The sequence below is a fragment of the Eumetopias jubatus genome, unplaced genomic scaffold, assembly GCF_037043125.1.
Source record: "Eumetopias jubatus isolate StellerSeaLion01/CBP00866 unplaced genomic scaffold, mEumJub1_p1.0 scaffold_17, whole genome shotgun sequence".
NCBI lineage: Eukaryota > Metazoa > Chordata > Mammalia > Carnivora > Otariidae > Eumetopias > Eumetopias jubatus.
This window is the reverse complement of record NW_028274823.1, coordinates 57,563,424-57,584,144: the sequence shown is the minus strand read 5'-3', so window position 1 is coordinate 57,584,144 and position 20,721 is coordinate 57,563,424. Positions and strand designations below refer to the sequence as shown.

Sequence of the window (20,721 nt, the reverse complement as noted above, 5' to 3'; positions counted from 1 at the left end):
TCTTCCCAACCCCCACCCAGGGGGCAAACAGACAATGCGGGGGGCCTGGCTGGCTGCCTCTCATCTTCCCACCTTCAGGGACATCCTGAACCAAACCTCCAACAGCAGAACCACAGCTCACCCCCCACAAACCCAGGACCCCCCCAGCAGCCAGTTCTTAGATGGCCATGCCTTAAACCAGAAAACATCCCTATCCAGACCACGCTTATAATGTCACCGTGTTGGAAGGGATGCTGGAGAGCGTCCAGCGCTTCCCAGGCTTGCCTGTGCCAGACACTGCAAGCATGCTGCTGCCTCAGGGTCTTTGCACCTGTAGTTCTCTCTTTCTAGAATGCTCTTGACCAGTATATTTGCAGTGTGCGTCCTTGTCAAACGTCACTGTATCTAAACTAGGGTCCTCTCCCATTGGTTTCTGCCCCCTCCCCTCCCCTGCAGTCCTTCCCTCCCCACAGCATCCATCGTCACCTAACACGCTGACCTGCTGGTGCACTGGCTGTTTCCCCCATGACAGCAGGAGATGCATGACACTGGGGCTTTGCTCCACTATGGAAAGGTGCCCACGGCACGGCGCCCGGTACACGTGGAGGACTCCGTGTTAGACGAGTGTGCAAATGAATAAACAAAGGAATCGGAGCATCACCCTCACAATTTTGCCAAACTTCTGTTCCACGATACGCTGTTTCTCCTTAAATTGAGTCATTCTTTTTTATTACATGAAAATGGGAAAAGTTATTACTCTCCGTAAGAATAATGTTATTCAATTCTCGCTGGCCGCTGCTGCCGGTTGAGGAACCTGGGCGCCAGGCGCATTTACACCAGCGGAGGGGGGTGTGGAGGGTAGGGGGTGGCTGCCTCCCACAGGCTCTCAGAAGCCACTTGCCTGGAACCGGACATTTGTTCTCAGAGCAGAATTGGCCCAATTTCCCTGGCTGTACGGTTCCTGTTTGGTGCATTTCCCTGAGCCCTCATTTTCTGAGAATGTGCCTGCCACACTGTGTGATCTGGCGGCCGCCGCAACCCCAAATCCCCAGTTCACAGGCCATCTGCCAGTGGGGCCGGCCACGGGCCCCTTAGGGAGCCTATCTGGCTTCCACAAGGCAGCTGCTGGTGATGAAGAGGGCAGTTTTGAGGGCACAGCGCCATTTGCTGAGCTCGGTGGCAGGTGCCAGTCGGGGTTATAATGGGGAGGTGGCAGATGTCAACTGTCCCCAGGTTTGTCTTCATTCCCATGGTCAGGAATGCCAACTCTAGGAAGGCCTCCTCACACCTGGGCGCTGGATCCTCCCCTCCTGGAACCTGCCGCGTTCCCCCAGCAGATCTCGCCTGCTGGGTCACACAGATGAGATTGGGGTATGGCCCCACATAGACAGGGGAGGCCATATGGTATGGGTGTAACCAAGCCAGGCTCTGGGGTCTGGTGGTTGTGGGTTCAGAGTCAGACTCTGTCACTTCCTGACTACGTGACCTTGGGCAAATTTTGTATCTTTGCCTCAGTTTCTTCATCTGTAAGATGAAGACAGTATGAGATTCTTCTATAAGACTGCTGTGAATTTAAGTGAATTAATATACAGAAAAGGCTGTGAACATGCTAGGCACACAGTAAGCACTGTGTAACTACGTGAGATAGACAGATGGACAGACAGACAGATTTGGCAAATAATGCCAGGCACCCAGTGAAAGCAGGAATCCAGTTAGCAAGGAGTTACCTGCTAGGCTTGTATTTCTAACCACCCAAACTTGGGCTTAGAAGAGAATGCTCTTTGCCTATAGCCATAGTGAACACAAGACCGTCCTCTGCTGCTTCGGATAGGCTCACAGAGTCCTGAGGCCTTTGGGGTTCAGGTGTCTGCGGCACCGAGCAGTGGCGAGCTGAGAAGCACGGCCCAACATCACTGCTGCATAGCACGTGAGCTTGCAGGGATCCCACCATCTGTTGGCCCTGTCCCTTGACACCCCAGCTCAGGGGTGACCGGGGTAACTGCTGCAGGGGTGGAGAAGAGAATCTCCCCTTTCTTGGTTTTGTTATCCTCAATTTTTGACATGTTCTGAATTGCTATTAAAAAAAAAAAAAAGAGCCTTTTATGAAACCATTTCAGGCCTGAGTCTAATGACAGCCCCAAAGTGGCTTCGAACCGTGAGAAGCATCCCCACTGCAGACAGCTTCTGAGAGCCTTTTAGGAGCTTGCCTCCACAGGCAGCTAGAATAGTCAGGGCCAATGGGGCCATGAAAGCTGATAGGAGGGTGGTCCCTGGGGGGCTCAATGGCCTGACAGAGCACTCTGTCCCCAGCATTCTGCTCCCACTGTAGGGGCCCCGAGGAAGCAGCCCTGACTGGCAGGAGCCTCCCCCGCCTGCTATCTCTGCTGCTCAGGGCTGGTGGAGACAGACCATCTAGTTTGGGAAAGTGGGCTGCAGAAGGCTCTGCCCAGTGCCCTGGACACAAACCCTGAGGGTCATGGCCAGTCTAGCAAGCCCTCAGCATCTTTCACCCCCACTCAGGGTAGCAACTTTGACATCATTCCTGAGGCTGGCTTAGGGGCCACGACATCCTTGAACAGAGATACCCAGAATGACCAGAGGGGCTCTCTTGCCTGCACCTCAAACAGGCTCGCAGGGTGATGGGCACTCGCTGCTTACATCCAGGTTCGGGGGAATCGTGCTGAGGATGGACAGCGGGTACGTATGCGGTCCGGCTCCAAAGTCTCATAGATAGAGCCCAGGCCGAAGAGGCAGTCCTCCTCCACTGGGGGTAACCAGGTACTGCTGGGCCAGGGAGAGAGGGCGGGAGCCAATGGGAAACCAGGCAGAGCTGGCCATGTGAGGTGTGAGAACACCAGGCAAGCAGGTGGGCAATGTTGGCAGGGCCCAGTGAAGAGGACGGCGATGCTCTGGGAAAGGTCCACGAAAGGTGTTAGAATAAGTCGGAGTTGAGCTCCGAGGAAAAAGGCTGAAGCCAAGTTACCAAACTAAGACCCAAGGCCAGACTAGAAGCCCCTTGAGGGCCAGGACCAGTGAGGTTCATCCTCGTAACCTGGGTGTCCAGCACAAGGCCTGAGACAGAGAGGGTGCTCCGGAAAGACTTGACAAATAAGGAACGAGGGTGCCATAGGCTGCCATGACCACAAATATCCCAAATTCTTCCCACTGCTCCCAGCCTGGCACAGGGCTAACCCCGAATCATGGTGCGTGTGAATGTGAGCAATCCATCTGTAATTTGATAGGAATGAGTGCTGCCCTTTCCAGAATGGGGTCCAACCAAATGGAGTCAAAACAGAAAGTCACGAGGGTCAAAAGAGCTTAGGAAGAAGAGCCCGCTGTTCAGAGTGGTTCTTGACAAACCTTTCCGGAGGCAGGAATGCCTTGTTGGGCTTGTACTTTTTAATTAACCATGCTGGGTGACAGAGCAGTCTTGGCCTTCTGATAACCTAGGCCCTCAACATGTAGGGACTTGACATTATGTAAAGCTTGGAAGAGTTAAGTCTTTCATGGGTGTGTCAGGCTCTGAGCCTCTCCAATCTCAGAGCCATCATTCTCTGCATTCAACTCTGCTTATCAAGTCCTTTGCCCACCCTTTTGGAGGCAGTCCATGGGGGTTTTGGAGCTAGACAGATCCAGTGTCAGATTTTAGCTGCCCCACTCCCAAGCCGTGTGATGTTGAGTAAATCACCAAACCTCTCCGAGTCATTTCTTTCATCTCTAAAAGAAAAGAGATGAAGGGCGCCTGGGTGGCTCAGTAGGTTAAGCAGCTGCCTTCGGCTTGGGCTGTGATCCCCGGGTCCTGGGATCGAGCCCCATGTCCGGCTCCCTGCTCAGTGGAGAGCCTGCTTCTCCCTCTCTCTCTGCCTGCCGCTCTGCCTACTTGTGCTTTCTCTCTCTGTGTCAAATAAATAAAATCTTAAAAAAAAAAATAAAAGAGATGATAAAACTCACCTCTGAGGTGCTAGGAAAATTGAAGGAGATGATACGTGTACAGCGCCTGGCATACAGTAGCTGCTCAATACACATTTAACTCTGTCCTTGCCTAAGGTGTAGGAAAGAGAAAGGACATAAATCATTTTACGGTCCAGAACACCCAGACCATAGAAGCGTGGTGGCCCGCTGCCCAGGGTGACCGGGAACTGGAGAGAGCAGGCGTTGGATGAGGGGCAGGTCTTTGCATCTACTGTTCCGTAGGTCCAGGGCCGGCTCAAGAAACATGTACTGAGCATTCCGAGCAGAGCAGGGAGGCTTCCTGTCCCGCCCCTCCCCCAGCCTGAAGAGAAGGGGCGGTGATTCTGCAAAAGCCTCTGGATGATGTTCACTCTAAGAGCATGCGAGGGAAGGAGATACGCAGAGCCCTTGAGTCATAGCGGGGGCGAGATAGAGACGTAGAGAAAAGCCGCTGAACAGCAGGAAAGAGACTTGGCAGGACACACTGAGCATTTATTAAAACAACATCAGTTAGATGAAAAGCTTTCCCACTCCCTGGCTCTGGAGAGGCCCCCGGCTGATCCCAGCACATCTCCTCAGCAGAGTGCGGCTCGCATTGCTCTTCCATCCTGAGCCTGTGCCAGCCAAGCTTCCTGCTTCCCGTGGAAGTGTCGTCAGCCTTCCTGGGACTCTGCTCCCCCCCGGCTCTACCCAGCCCTGACCCCATCTTGGTGTCTGGATGCCTCCCCCTTCCCTGAGGAAAGGGGGTGGTCTTCCATTTCCCCCTTCCCTTATCTGTGAATCTCAAGGAACACGGGGAGCATCTGTACATAGACCCTGTCTGCGCCATCATGATGCTAAGACAAGTCACGGTCCAGCCCTCAATCATCACCGAGGGCGGCAGGTAGCCTAGCACTGGGAGAAGCTGATACCTGTCACAGAAACCAAATGCTATCCCAACCGTAACTACAACATTTTGTTGTTTCAGCCACTGAGATCTGGGATTATTTGTTCCTGATGTGAAGCTGGCCCTTCCTGACTGATACAGTTTGCTGAACTTGAGACGCATTTTCTGCTTACAAAAGCGGTGTGTGCTCATGGTAAAAATATAGACATCACAAAAACATGGAGCAGAGGAAAATGAAAATCCCATGTATTTCCACCCCTAGAGAGTACCGGAGTTGTTTGCTATTCATTCTTCCATATTTTTTTTATGTATATACTAACGGATGGATGGATAGATTTTTTTTTGTTGTTGTTAAACAAAAATGCAGGGGCACCTGAGGCTCTTGGTTTTGACTCTGACTCAGGTCGTGATCTCCTGGGAGATGGAGCCCCATGTCAGCAGGGAGTCTGCCTCTCTTCTCCTTCTGTCTTCCCCCCACCCGAAATAAATCAATCTTTTTTTAAAAAAAAATGCAATCATAGACTATACACTCTTTTGAGATTGGCCTTTTTCACTCAACAGAGCTTAGGCAGCGCTCCAAGTCATTGCTTAGTGCATCCTCTGGAGATCTCGGCACTAAAGAAACTTGTGGAAACACAATCAGCCTGGCCCCAGCCTCCTGCTCCCCAGGGAAGGCTGCTCTCTCAAGTCTGGCCTTCCTTTAGCGGCAGGATCTGAGGAAAGGCTCAGCTGTGAAGAGGAGGGGCTGGATCTGCCTGAACGGTAGCCTCTCTCACAACTCAGAAGCTTTTCTGAAAAGCACGAGGCAACGAGGGAGTGAGGGAGTCGAGGGAGGGAGATCCAGCTGGGCTGGATAGGCAGATAGATTTGCACCCTTGGCGGTCAGGTCCTTAACGGCATTCTCATCAAAGGGGCTGCACTGAAGCTGGGACAGATGGGGAGGCATTCCATTGCTGAGCTTCCGAGGGGTCCCAGAGGTGCTCTGGTGAGGCAGTGTCAGCCCCCTCGGGTGAATCAGGCCCCCGCTGCCTTGGCTAAGAATTGAGGTGCAAGGCTGGAGTAGGGGAGGGATTTTAGGAAAGAGCTCTTGTGCTGGACACCAAAAGTTCAGCTCACGGAGTCTGGGGCTGATAAAGTCTAACAGCTAACAGCTCTTGAGCACTGCTATATTCTAGATGCTTGTTCTCAGGGTTTCCCTGCAATCAGCACATTCATTTTCTCATAACCTACGAGCCCCAGTTTGCAGAGAGAGAAAATAATGTGTCCAAGGTCAAACCTCAACCTCTCCCCCAGATATTTGACTTTCCTCCCCCAACTCCCAAACCGGGCTATGAACCCCAGCCAGACTCCCCAAGAGAAGTGGGCCACTCGGGTACCCCTCTTTTTCCAGCACTGCTTCCCTAACCCTACAGTCCCTGTTCTCAGAGTAGCGATTCAGCAATTCCCTGCTTCTGACCTGGTTCTAGTCCAATTCCTCCTGTGTCCGTGGGTGCCCCCTCCATGTGGCTGGCCCCCTGGGAAGGTCTCCCCTGCCGTATACAGCAGGGCAGAGAGGACACCCTGACAGAGGGCTGGGAGTGGCAGACGTGCTGCCCAATACAGAGGATTTGTTAAGCACCCCCTAGACGCTCAGCCCGGCACTTGAACATGAAATGGATACTCTTTGAAAAGTAAAAGCACTCCATCAATGGAATTCTTTCTGTTAGGGAGGTATAAGACCCAGGAGACTTAATTCTTGGATTTTGGAGCCTTTGCTGGAAACAAAATTGAAAGAGAAAATTAAAGCAGGAATCGAAAGGGAAAATAAAAGAGAACGTGGGTGCAGGCAGGACGCGTGACTTACGGGAAAGTCACCGAGATACAGGGACACCAGAACAGCCCACACTCCCTCACTCGACCCCCACTCACTGGGCACCTGCCGTGGGGTTTGCTGCTGCGTGACCGTGGGGAGGGCGTGGGGAACACCAGCGTCTCCCCTTAACCAGCTCACACACACGGGGTTGGGGGCGTGTGGGGGAAGACAAGTAAGACTGTTTCAGATGGCTGGGAAGGCGCTTCAGACCAGAGTGACCAACGAGAAGGAAAGAGCCCAAGGGCAAAGCTATCGGGAAATCACAGGTACAAGGCCCCAAAGTAGGGAAGATTTGACACATCCGAGGAACAGAGAAGGGGGCAGTGTGCTGGGAGAGGGGACAGAAAGAAGAGTCGTGGTGGAGGTGGGGCTGGAACCAGGTTAGGCAGGGCCTCGGAGACCTTGCCAAGACAGTGCGTTTACTCTCCGTGAGATGGGAAGCCAGGGGAGGCATTTCGAGAATCAGTGTGCACGTTGTGTGTTGATTTTGTATCCCTGCGAACTTGCTGAACTCGTTGATGGGCTCTAGGAGGGTTTGGTTTTTGTTTTTGTTTTTTTTTTTTGTAGATTCCTTGGGAGTTTTCTATGCAGACAATCATGTCGTGTGCAAATAGTGGCAGTTTTTTTTTTTTTTAAAAGATTTTATTTATTTATTTGAGAGAGAGTGCACAAGTAAGGGGAAGGGGCAGAGGGAGAGGGAGAAGCAGGCTTCTCACTGAGCAGGGAGCCCCATGTGGGGCTCAATCCCAGGACCCCAAGATCATGACCTGAGCTGCAGGCTACACTTAACCGACTGAGCTACCCAGATGCCCCAGATTGGGGCAGTTTTATTTCTTCATTTCCAATATATATGCCTTTCTTTCTTTTTCTTGTCTTGCTGCAGTCGTTAAAACTTTCAGGATGAGGGCAGACATCCTTGCCTTGTTCTCAAATTTACAGAGAAAATATTTCATCAAGTCTGATGTTAGCTATAGGATTTTTATAGATGTTCTTTAGCAACTTGAGGCACTTTCCCTGTATTCCTAGTTGGTCAAATACTTTATCTTTGTCAACAGATAGGATCATATGATTCTTTCTCTTTAGCCTTTGATATGATAGAAAACACTGATTTTTCAAACGCTTTTCAAATGACACATCTGGAAAAACTAATAAATCCCACTTGCACATCTGGAATAATTACTAAATCCCACTTGGTCATGGCATTTAATTCTTTTTGCACTTTGCTGTATTTGATCACTAATGTTTTGCTGAAAATTTTTGTGTCTTACTTCATGAGAGACACTGGCCAATAATTTTCTTTTTGTACCATCTTTATCTAAATTTGAAATCAAACCACTGCTGGCTTCATGGCATGGGTTGGAGAGTATGCCCTTCTCTTCTCTTTTTTGGAAGAGACTATGTAAAATTGATGCTAATTCCTGTTTAAACATTTGCTAGAATTCTCCAGTGAAAGCATCTGGACCTAGAGAATGTTTTTTTTTCTTTTTTTTTTAAATTTAAATTCAATTAGCCAACACATTAGTTTCAGATGTAGAGTTTAGTAATTCATCAGTCGTGTATCACACCCAGTTGGGCCTAGGGAATTTACACTGAGTTTATGAATGCCACGTTGTTCACACTGGACTTGGTAAGTTTTGAAGGGGAACCAAACCATGGAGCAACAGCTCCCAGGCCCTTGTCACAGGGCGAGGGCAAAGAACACAGGTTTCTTGGGATGGAATCCACCACACCTATCCTAGCCCTGTCTAAGTCCGGGACGTTATGTTGCCCTACCCTGGATGCCTGAGGTTTTCTCTGATGTGTCCATGTCAGAGGAAGGACACAATTATGGCAAGAGCCCAGCCACCTGATGGGCTGGTGTGTTAAGCTTCCAGAAACCCACAGCTGCAGCCACAGCTGGCCCTGCTTCTCACCCCGGGGGCCACGACACACTTCTATGTGGTGGCTTCGCAACAACGCCCTGGCCTGGCCAGCCTCTCGTGGACACAGAGGGCTGAGGTCCTCTGGTCCCAGGGGGCTGAGTTAGCAGGAGCTCCGCGTGTTCCTTTCTGCTCTCTCTTACGCCAGCATTCAGAGTCCAGCAACCTGGGCTCCCAGAATGGACGGGGGCTCTGGGAGGAAACCCTAATTCCATCCGGCTCCCAAGATTGTCCGTGGCCTGAGTACAGCCCGTCATGACATTCCCTTACTTATCATCCCTGCTAAAGTGTGGTTCCCGGTGTCTGCTTAATGGACCTCTCCTCCTTCCCCAAGTTCTTCTTATGACTTCCGCATCATTCTCATCCTGGACAACCGCCAGGTCTGACTCAGAGGCCTTGGGTTGACCCCAGGCGACAGAGGAAGCCTCCTGATTCCATGAAAGGGCAGATGAGGCCGGCCTGCTGTAGTTACATAGCCGGGCAGCGAGGGAATGTGCTAGCTCCAAAAATATCTGCCCGCTGAGGACCAATCAGCACCCTGGCCATGACCCTGCGTCAATGAGCAATCATGCTGCTGCCTGCAAGGGCCCCCCTGCACGGCGGCCGGCTGCTGGGGTGAGGCAGCAGCTGTCCTTCCACTGGCCCATGCTTGGCACATGGACAGCTGCTGTCCACTGCAGACAGAGGGGCCAAGAGATGAGAGTCAAGTCTCCAAAAGCCACATCTGCATGGACGGACACAAGGAAGGGGCGAGAAAACTCTTCTAACTGGGTCTGGAACTCACTAAAGCCAAGTGCTAACCATCTGCCTCGTGAAAAGAATGAGGTGACTCTCGTTGTACCAACATGGGCCACTTGCTAAACTAAAAGCCAAGTGAAAAAGACAAGTTGCGAAACGGTGGACGCACTCTACAAAGGAGCTCCCCAAAGGGGCTCTGGCCATGGACCCGCAGTCCCGACCCCTTCCTCCTCGCTGTGAGGCCTTGGGCAAGTTCCTGGTCCTCTCCCTGCCTCAGCTTCCTCATCTGAGTCAAAGTGATGATAACACGACTGACCTGGCAGGGTTGTAAAGATTTAAATGGTCTTGTACTTGCACAGTGCTTCTCCCAGTGCCTGCCGTGGCTATAATACACTGTGAATGTAACCAACATTAAACACATTTATGCTCATACTGGCAAGAGATTATCTCTAGAACTGGTAAGTAGTTGCCTGTGGGTGGAGGAAATGGCTATCTGGGGACGGGAGTAAGAGGGTGAGTAAGTCTCCCCCTCTGACCCTTGGAATACTGTACTGTGTGCATCCGTTGCCCATTCAAAACATGTAATAGGAACCTCAAATGAAGCCTTAGAGTCTTATAACAACTAGAGAAATGTGTGGGAAGTGGGTAAGAAGGGCAGAGGTGGGACGGACACTTCTAAATCTCAGAGCCAGGAGTGAAGGAGAGCTTGGAACAGGGAAATGAAGGGGAACTGCGAAGCCCCACGTCACATGGGGGGCGAGGATTGTCCCCTTGAGCCCTGCGGGCATCCAAGCCTATGCCAAGTTGCAAACAACATCCCAGGGCCCCAGGTGTGCACGCGAGTCCTGGATCTGCTGATTTCCAGGGGCTGGTGACATGCAGGACGGACATGTTCTGCTTGTGTGGCAGGAATACCTCTCCAGGCTGCCTCTGAGTCCCCTCCAAAGGGAACTGATTTATTCCTGTCACTTTCCAGAAAAAAGGACAAAGTTTGGTTTATAAGGATTTATAAATGAAGTTAACAAACTAACAGCATACGAGATTTATATACTTCCTGCGGAGTATTATTATTATGTCCATTTTAGGATGAGAAAGTGAACGCTCAGAGTGGTTCAATCATTTGCCCGAGGTCACACAGCTGGGAAATGCTGGGGCCAGGTTTTCAGACCGGTGGTAAACTAGCTCCTCCCAGTTCCTAGCACAGTGGCTGGCAAAGAGTGGTCACAGGCAGCTGAGTGAATAGGGAAGGACAGAAGGTGCCATCCATCAGAAGCCCGGCTAAGAAACTCCGAAAGCCATCCACAGATGGCCCAGCATTATCTCCCGTCCTTGCAGCAACTCCCGTCAAGAGGTGGAGCCTAGTTCCCACCTCTTGAACTTGGGCTGGCCCCGTGACCACTCTGACCCATGGAACGCAGCAGAAGTGACGTTCTGGGACATCAAGCTGGGCACTACCCACTTCCTTCCTCTGGGAGTCCAGCAGCCACTGTGCCGTGAGGAAGTCCAAGCAGATCCGAGCCCACAGGGAGCGAGGCCCTGGACGCTGAGAGACCTCCCTCCTCAGACAGGTGACCTCAGTCTGCACATCAACCAGAACCGCCCAGCAGAGACCAGTTGACCCACAGCGCTGGAGGGAATAGCACACTGTTGTTTGAAACCAATTACCCTTTGGGTGCTTTGACACGCAGTAAGAGAGCAAAGAAACAGCTCTTCTGTTGCCAAGGATGCCCCTGGAGCAAGGCACGCTTGCCTAGACTTTCTAAGGACAGCTGGCCGCGCTCCTCTGGCACCCCAGCTCTGGGCTGCCCTGGAGAGGAAAAGCAGGTCTGTGGTTCTGCCCCACGGGGACAGTTCAACCTCCTACTGGGGGTCTGAGCTCCACCTGCCTTTAGCTTGTGTGCCACAGGAGGGATCAAATGCTGGGGGGCGCTGAGGGAAATACGGTGGCAGAGAGCGGGGCATGGTGTTTCTTTGGAGAAGGTTTCCCCTTTGTGGCACAGTCCTGGCTCCACAGTGAGGTTGAGTGGGAAAACAGGAAAAGCAAGCAAAGTGGGGCTACCGAGGCAGGAGCCCCCCGCCACTCTGCTGTAACAAATGACTACAAACTAGGTGACATAAAACAACACACACTTCTCATCTTACAGTTCTGGAGCTCAGAAGACCACGATCGGTCTCAGAGGACTAAAAGCACGGGGCGGAGCTATGTACGGTCTGGAGGTTCCAGGGGAGAATCCGTGCCTTGACCTTCCTGGCTTCTAGATGCTTGTGGCCGTACTGCTCCAATCGCTGCTTCTACCATCACATCTCCTGCTCGGGGCCCTCCTGCCTCCTCGTGGTCATCCGTGCCCCTCCCACTTAATCCAGGATCTCTCTCCACGTCCAGGTCCTCAGCTGATTCACATCTGCAAAGCCTCTTTTGCCATGCAAGGTAACATAGTCACAGGTTGCATGAACTAGGACGTGGACACCTGTGGGGGGTCATTATTCCACCAACCAGATGGTGGGAAGTCACTCATTTGCCCGCTCAGTGCGTAGTTTTGAACACCTACCACTATGGGCCAGGTCCTGCGTTGGATGGTGCTAGGGCTGCAGCGACCCCCAGGGCTGTGCACGGATGAACTCAGTCAATCTTCACAGGAACCCTATGAGGTAGAACCTTTACTGTTATTATTCCACAATACCAAGGGGGAAACTGAGGCACAGAGCCATTCAACAACCTACCCATGCTTACACAGCTAATAAGTGACAAAGAGTCAGGGCCCCAACCAGGAACAGATGGCACCCTCCAATTAGGATAATCATGGAGGCTTTATTTGCAAGGAGCTGTTTACAAAGGTACAGGGAGTGGTAGGGGAACCTCAAGGGATCATGCAGGAACCCTGGGTCTGGAGCAGGGAGCTGTCACTACCCACAGCAACCCCGGGATGAGAGAGTCGTGTGGAGGCTGCCTCGAGGGAAGTGACCTTGGAATGAGGAGGACCTCACTGGGAGGTGGCCAGCGGAGTATATTCACTGAACTTCTTCTCTCTCTTCCCCTGATCTCCTGCGGGGGGGTCCCCATTGGCTGCATCCAACCACAGCCAGAGGGTGAGGAAGAGTAGGATCAGAGGCAAACAGAAGACAGCACACCCCAGAACCGGGTGTCTGTGCTTTGAACATCGCGAACAGCCCAGCCTCTCATCTTGTGGGTCCTGGTTCAGCCTGACCACAAGGCAGGCTGCTCCTTACCCTGGTGAGTCCCAGGCTCAGGGTGACATCAGGGCTTGACGACCTCAGAGGATAGATGGACAACCTTAAAATGCTGGCCTTGATGATCCTATCTCTAGGATCCTATCCTAAGGATGCTGAAGCCCACAGTACTTGGGATTCCTTTAATCCTCTACTAAGGAGGCCTGACCCACTGCCCATAAGCATGCGCACAGGGGTCACAAACAGTACTGCGGCCCGGGGGGCTTCACCAACAGACATGTATTGCCCACAGCCCTGGAGAAGGGAGTCAGGAGGTTTGGTTTCTTGGCCTTTGCGCCCTTGAGCTCGGCCAGGTAACCCCAGGGGACAGACATCCTTGAGGACCGAAGGCAAAAACTGATGCAAAAGGCCACAATCTTATCACTACCTTGGGATCAGGTAGGAGCTCTTGATCGTTGGCAACTGTGAATGACTCAGGTGAGACAGAGCCTCCCGGACCACACTGTTCCAGTGGTGGGCTATGCAGAGGGAACAGAAGATGTGCGCCCAACAGAGTAGATCTGCCCCATCCCAGACTAAAACCGAGACGTCAGCGTCCAACTGACCATTGCAGGCTTCAGTGTCTGCCCTGCTTTCCAGCACTGTTCTGGATGCCCTCTTTTCTCCCCCTTTATCCACTCAGTGCCATCAGCTAGAGAAAAGTAATCCAATGGGCCGGGGCAACACAGGAAGTGGAGGGAGACACCCCCACACCATCTCCCGCTGCCTTCAGGTCACCTGCCCCGGCTCCCTCCTGACAGGCTCTCTGAGGACCGCTCACTCGCTCAAGGCAGTCGCTGACGCCACACCGTATCCCCCCTGCTCCGTAATGTTCAGTCTTGTACTGTTTTAGTCCATTTCCCAAACACACCTCCCACCTTCCTGAACGATGCCGTGGGAACTCCCTCTTTCTTTCTGTCCAGTGCCCCCTCCAAGCCATTTCCTCTAGAGGTTCCTGATTCCCCAGTGTTTTGGGCTGAATGGTGTCCCCCCACAATTCCTATGTTGAAGCCCTAGCCCCCTGTGCCTCACAGTGTGGCTGTGTTTGGAGGTGAGGTCTTTAAGATATGCTCATGTTCAAATGAGGCTTGTGTTCAAATTAGGGTGGCCCTAATCCCATCTGACTGGTGTCCCGAGAAGAAGGGGAGGCGAGGACATGCAGAGAGACCCCAGGAACACTCATGCACGGGAAGGCCACATGAAGACACAGCGAGAAAGTGGCCACCTGCAGGCCTAGGAGACAGGCCTCCGAAGAAACCAAACCTCCTGACTCCCTTCTCCAGGGCTGTGGGCAATACATGTCTGTTGGTGAAGCCCCCTGGGCCACAGTACTCCGTTTGGGCAGCCCTAGCAAACTAATACACGCACTCGAAGCAGACTTGATTGCCGCCTCCTCGGCCTGCCCACCAGACTTCCTGTAAATGTCTGCTGAGTGTCCCCCTCGGGTGTTAAGGTGGCTGCTGCTTTCACACCCACCTCCCCCCGAGACACTGGGGACCCCTCAAGGCCCGCATCTGGGTCTTTGTTGTCCCATCCACCCCAAATGGCTGGTGCCAGGGGGTTAACCGAGATGACACATGTCAAACCTCTGCGAGAAGCTTCGAGGGCTAAGTGCACTGCAAATTCGGACCCTTGGGTTATTACTTACCTGTCTGTACCCACAGCACAACAGGTGCTCCCGAGGAACTGCTATACTGAGCTGACAGGCGGGCTGTGAGCAACTGAACAGACACGCAGACAATGGCCAGGCTGCATATAAAAACAGCACTCGAACCCACACCCTGTAGCCCCCTTGCCCAGGGAGCCAACCCATCCGCTGTGGGAACCGGCTCAGGTGGCCAGTCTGCTCTCGCTCACACTCGCAGGGACTCAGACGGCAGTCTCTATGGATGGTCCAGTTAGCCAAAGAAGACTCCCGTAACAATCAGCCCCAAATGGCCAGGACTTGATTACCAACGGACCACTTCAGGTCACCTGCAGAGAGCCAAAATGCACCCTAACCAATCACACAGGATGCCCGCTGTGAGCTGGCCCACGTCCAGCTCCTCCCCTCCCCCTCAGCAGGGCACAGCCTTCCCTTTTATCCCACTCCTCTGCCTGCCTGAGTCTCTGCCAGACCCCGGTGACAGCTGCCGGCTACCCCCTCCCCCACTAGGGCCGGTTCTGAATAAACAGCCTCTGCTTCTCAGCTGGGTGGCTTTTGTGGCTTTCCACAGGTGTGCAGGCCCCGGACACGGTTATGAGAAGAGCTGACTGACTCGTATTGGGAGGAAGTGGGGAGACAAGCCCCCGGGAGAAGAAGGGACAGAAGAGCCAGAGTCAGACAATGAGACGCACTCCACAGGGCGTGCCTGCCCTTTGCACGGATTCCATTGGTGCCACAGGCTCTCTCAGGTTTTGCTTTCTTCTTCTATAACCCGGATGAAAGGCATCCAGGGGATGGAATCATTTAAAGATGACCCAACTCCGAGGGGGGGCATAAGCCCAACAGAAGCCAGTCCCCAGGGCGCCCACCGGAGACAATGTGGCAGGTGGGGAGGAGGCAGACACGGCTTTCCCCCCAGCAGCAAGGCAGTCCACCTCCTCCATCAAGAACCAAGCAGAGGAAGCTGGCAAGCCAGCAAAGCCTTATTCAAGCTTCCCTTTCACACATAAAAGGAGAGGTTTTTCAATTGAAAGAGAAACCACAAATCCAGGCTGGGGCCCAGAGCCATGGGTCCGGGAGCCAGGTGCGGCTCTCAGCTCCAGCCCCTCCCTGCCCCTGGTCCCCAGCCCACCACCGGCTCCTGCCGTCGCCACCTCTGTGAGGTCCAATTATTGCGTACAGCGCAGCTTTCCTTTTGTGATCCAGGGCAGCGCGGGGGAGTCAGGAGCAGCCAGCCGCAGGGAGGAAGGGCCAACTGCATCCTTCAGTGGACCTCTGACCGGAAGGGTATTATGATAAACACATTTCCGTAGAGAAGGCACAAATGCGCAGGGCTCCACATGCATTTCTCTGGCATGTGTCACTGTGCCCCCTAGAGAGGGCCTACTTATCCATCCGCCAAGGCGCTGACAAACGTCAAGTCCTTTGAAAGCCCTTGCTTTCCATACCCACCCGCTGCCCACGCCACTTGCAGGGAGCATGAAGTTTCCCTCCCGGCGGCCTCAGCATGCCCTCCACACCAGCATCACAGGACTTGGTGCTGTGGACAAGTCTGTTCGGTGACCCTGGGCTGCTTGAGGGACGGACCTGGTCTACCAGTCTCTGTTCCCCAGCCTCCAGATAGACGTCTGGAATACGGCAGATGCTCAAGGGAAAGCTGAATGAAGGAGAGCACAAATGAACTCTCGTGCTACCTGACTGCCCTTCCTGGAGGGCCCTGCAGCACCCACCATGCATCTTTGATCTTTCTACTCTCGTCTGGGAAACAGACATGTCGAGGGGGTCCGTGGGCTACCGCAGGTGGCCTGGAAAGGCCGCCCTGGCCTGCGTGCTGGATGTGGGTGTGCGGCTCTGAGAGGCCTGACAAGCCTCCTCTCCCTGACCTTCCTTTTCCATCCACGAAAGGGCATGGCAGAGACAGCTCTGAGAGATTACGGGAGATTCTTCCAACTGATGGCCCATGGGCTAAGTCGACCGTGCAAGAGTTTTATCGGCTTCCAGATTATATAAAAATTGATACAATCCCCATTAAACCCGTCTCTCTAGCTTCTATTGAATAAAACAGAACACTCCCGGGGTGCATCTGGCTGAAGCTGAGCAGGGCGCATTTTAGTTTGCCGCAGTCCCCACCAGTCTTACGCCCAGATGCGCTTCACTCACATGCTAGTCTCTTAGGTGTTCACGCGTATAACCCGAGCATGGCCTCAACCTCGGCACTTTAGCATGCCTGGAATAGGTTTTAAAAGACACTCACCAGGCCCCATACTCAGATATTCTGACTCAACTGGTCTTGGGGTGGAGCTAAGGCAACTATGTTTGTAGAAAAGTGCCCCAGATGATTCTAATTTCCGCCAGGGCTGAGCGCTGTGGTCCGTGGGCCCTGCTGGCTGTGAGGGCCATCTCATCCATGCAGAGAAGCAGCCACGAGAAAAGGACGGACGGGAAAAGTTAGCCTGGGTAAAAGTGCCCACAGTGCCTCCGGGGGGCCAAGTGCTGCCCTGGAACCCCCCACCCCCCAGGGGTTTAGGCACCAATGCAGAGAGCCCTGTGAGCATCACTCAGAAATGACTCTGCAGACCAATCCTTCCTCCTCGGCCCGCATGCTTGCGGCTAGCCGGCGGTCTTTCCAGGTCTGCCCGTAGCTTGCTTGTCCCTGGGCTGTGTTTGCCAATTCACGCCTCGCTCTCCACTCAGGGCTCTGCACGATGCCCTTGCCCTCCCTAGGATGCCAAAAATCGACCGTGTGAGGTACGTCTGTGCACGTCCCTCTTGCTGCATCAGCATTTGACTTACTTGTTTCTCTAAACAGGCCCTGAGACCTGTTTCATGCCCCTACCAGACAGAATTCCAGAAGGCACGACTCGCCTCTCCTATGCCCCCTGTGCCCTCCCCAATTCTCCTACCCATGGCTCCCTGAGCGGCAGGGGACTCTCTCGGAAGGGTAGAGGGGCTGCTCTATGGAGAGGGGAGCGGGCACTGTGGTGGCCACTGCATCTAGCTTGCCCAGCTGGAGAAGCCATTTCAAGAGAATCCACAATGCCCACCTGCCTGTCGCCTGCCTGTCGCCCAGCCAAGCACCTCTGTCCACTTGCTGTGTGTGCTCAGGACAGCAAACTCCAACCTCCCCAGCACCTGTCACTCCTGACCCGAGCAAGCAGCGTGGGAAACCAGGGCTAGGGTGGCGGGGTAGGAAGGGGGCTTGTTCAAGCCTACTGAGAAATAACTCCTTGTGGGCCTCGGGACCCCACACAGTCCACCGGTCTGTTCTGAACAAAACAGTCACCCCTGAACCCACACCCTTGACCATCAGTCGATCTGATTCACAACGAGCTAGAGGGAGGAGCGACAAGTAGAGACCTCCAGGCCATAGGGAGGACACAGGTCCAGCATTGGCGCCTCCCTCGGGAATGATTTCCCAAATCTAGCTGACCCGACCCTGGCCCCAGTGGACACTGTCCACACAGGGCTGGCACCTGAAGGCCGAGGGCTGGCCATGCCCTCCCAGCTGGGCTGAGCGGGGCCTACCTCGGAGCTGACAGAACGTGGTCATAAACTTGCTGGTGAGGGACTTGAGCTCGTTGTTGGCCAGCGTGATGAGGTGGATCTGGTCGGTGACATTCCGCAGGACCTTGTAGATGCCAATGGGGAAGGAAACCAGCTTGCACTCAGCCAGGTCTGCAGCCAGAGGACAGAGACAGAGGAGAGTTAGCCACAGCTGCTTGGGGACTCGCCCCACACCGCATAGCCCCCGGCCCTTCCTCTGCTCCCCACCTCCCTTCTCTCTCACCTGTCTCCCCTGTGCCAGGTTCGAAAGCCTGCCCGCCCTCTTCTGAGAGCCCTCATTACCATGGGTCACACCCATCCCTCTCTTGCACCCTGAACCCGTGGGTTTGGCGCAGCACCTTGTCTGGGAGCACGGCTGAGGAGCTCAAGTGCAGCAGGGGTGGCTGTGCCTGCTCAGGATGATGGGCACTCACGGCAGCGTCCTTGAGCCCCTGCCGAGTCCGCCCTCTGCACTCACCAAAGACTCCACAGTGAGGCCGCAGTCTCAACGCTACTCTGTAACAGTCGCCTTGGAAAACAGGTGGTTCACACAGACTTCATGGTGTGACCTTCTTCCCAGCCCTGTCACTCCAAAGGCAAGCCTGCGTCAGAGGCAGCCGAGAGGCCACCATGGGGCACAGTCTGGCCATTTCCAATGGGTAAGCCCAGTGTTACCCCATGATCCAGCAATTCCACTTGTAGGGGTACACCAGAGAGAACTGAAAACATACCACACGGGGGCCTTCACTGCCGCATTATTCACAACACTCCAACGTGCAAACCACCCACCCGTCCATCCACAGACCGAGTGGATAAGCAAAATGTGGTATTATCCATCAAAAAGAATATTGTTTGGGGCACCTGGGTGGCTCAGTAGGTTAAGTGTCTGCCTTCGGCTCAGGTCATGATCCCAGGGTTCTGGGATCGAATCCCACATCTGGCTCCTGCTCAGCGGGTAGCCGCCTTCTCCCTCTGTCTGCCGCTGCCCCTGCTTGTGCTCCCTCTCTCTCCCTCCCTCTCTCTCTGACAAATAAAGAAAAATCTTAAAAATATATATATATTGTTTGGCCATAAAAAGAAGCAAAATACCAATACATGCTACAGTGTGGATAAACCTTGAAAACAGGATGCTCAGTGGCAGAAGCCAGTCCCAAACGATCAGGTATTTTATGAGGCCATTGACGTGAAATGTCCAGAGCAGGCGAATGTCTAGACACAGAAGGCAGGGTAATGGTTGCCTAGGGCTGGGCAGCTCAGGGGTGGGGGCTCTAAAACTGGATGGTGATGATAGTTGCATGACTCTGGGAATATATTAAAACCACTGAATTGTCCACTTGAAGTGGGTGAATTGTATGATATGCGAGTTCTATCTGGAGAAAGCAACAGCGTACATAGGACAGCAGGGCCGCACTGAAGGCATGGCTCAGAAACTAGGCTCTCCAGTTACGCTAAGTCACTTAAAGTCCCTGAGCCTCAGTTTCCTCAACTGCAGAACAAGGGTACTACTACCATCTACCGAGCAGAGCTGTCAGGAAAACTAAATATGAAAAGTATTAAATATGCCTGGCAGGTGCACAGTGGGGATGGGGATGCTGTTTCTCTCCGCCTCTTCCACTTTATCTCCCCTTCCCACTCTACCCAAATCCTCTCTATGCTTCAAGGCCAGCTCCCATCCCATCTCTTTGGAAATCTTCCTGGATCATAGCCATTATTGGGGGCCACCCTCCTCCAACCCCTGAACCCCAGGAGCACTAACCAACTCAGACAGCACTGTCCCATCTCTCTGCAAACTTGTCTTTTTCCCCAAAGAGGCTGGACTCCCCTGGGCCCCTAAGCCTTTAGAGATCGCTCCAAAATAATTATGCAACATTCAATTAATATTCCTACATGCCAGTAATGATATATAGTTTTTACAGATCCCATTCTGAACAGCAACAGTAATGCAAAGTCTGTCGAAATAATCATAATTGAAGCCCTTCTCTCTCATCTGCCTCACAGAATTTCTACCCTTGCTTTCAGACCAGCTCAAATGTCACCTCCTCTAAAAGCCTTCTCTGACTGCTCTAGACAGTTAGTTGCTCCAATCTCGGAGTCTCATAGAGTACGAATGAGACCTTTTCATCCTGTACTGGGTTACCCTTGTTTTGTGTCTGTTTTCCCCCTGGACTGGGAAGACCTCCAGAGCACAGGACTGGCAGTGCTCCAGCACACTCGGAGGGCAAAGTAGGGGTACTGGAGATCTCACGGAGCTGGTCTGAGAAAAGAAAGGGGGCAGATAGGGTAAGGGCAGAAGTCCAGACAACTGAGAATCCACAGGGGTCTTCTACAGGGCATCCTATTAAGAAGTGTCTTGGGGCACCTGGGTGGCTCAGTCTGGCTCTTGATTTCGGCTCAGGTCATGGTCTCAGGTCTTGGGGTGGAGCCCCGAGTGGGGCTCTCAGCTCCGTGGGGAGTCTGCTTGAGTGACTCTAGCCCTGCCACTGTCCAGTGTCAGGCACTGGCTCTTACATCAGCCAGTAGGGCTGGCAGAAGAGGGTTCAAGGTCCTGCCAGGAAGGAACGAATCCCCAGAAGTGGGGCTTTCAGTAGAGGGAGATCAAGGGCTGGAAATGGACAGGCTCTGTAGGCTCAAAGTTTGGAGCAGGCTGGGGATTCTAGAAAGAGCAAACACTTCCAAACAATTATTCTCCTAGTACTTTGTGCCAGATGCACAATGGGCTAGGGCTAGAAAGGAATCTTTGTTGTGGTTGTAAATCATAACAGCTCCTTTGGGTAAAAGCGACAGATCTCATACAAGCTAGAAGCAACATCAAGGAAAACGTCAGAAGCTTTCCCTTGAAAGCAAAGAGCAAAATAAGGATGCCTTCCATCACCAGTATCTCTGAATATGATCTTGGAAGTTCTGGCCAAAGAAATAGAAAATATGAACACTGGAAACAGAGAGAATGATTATTATGTGCATATGAAATGGCTGCATAGCC

General features: G+C 53.1%; 1 protein-coding gene across 1 annotated transcript in view; it reads right to left on the bottom strand.

The window, feature by feature from the left end:
- The window catches only part of LRRC20 (leucine rich repeat containing 20), an 83,319-nt gene that overhangs the window by 24,733 nt on the left and 37,865 nt on the right, over nt 1–20,721 (bottom strand). Inside the window, exon 3 of the mRNA XM_028109689.2 lies at nt 17,724–17,873. Within this exon, the coding sequence (XP_027965490.1) occupies nt 17,724–17,873 (150 nt within the window). The remainder of the gene's footprint in view (nt 1–17,723; nt 17,874–20,721) is intronic.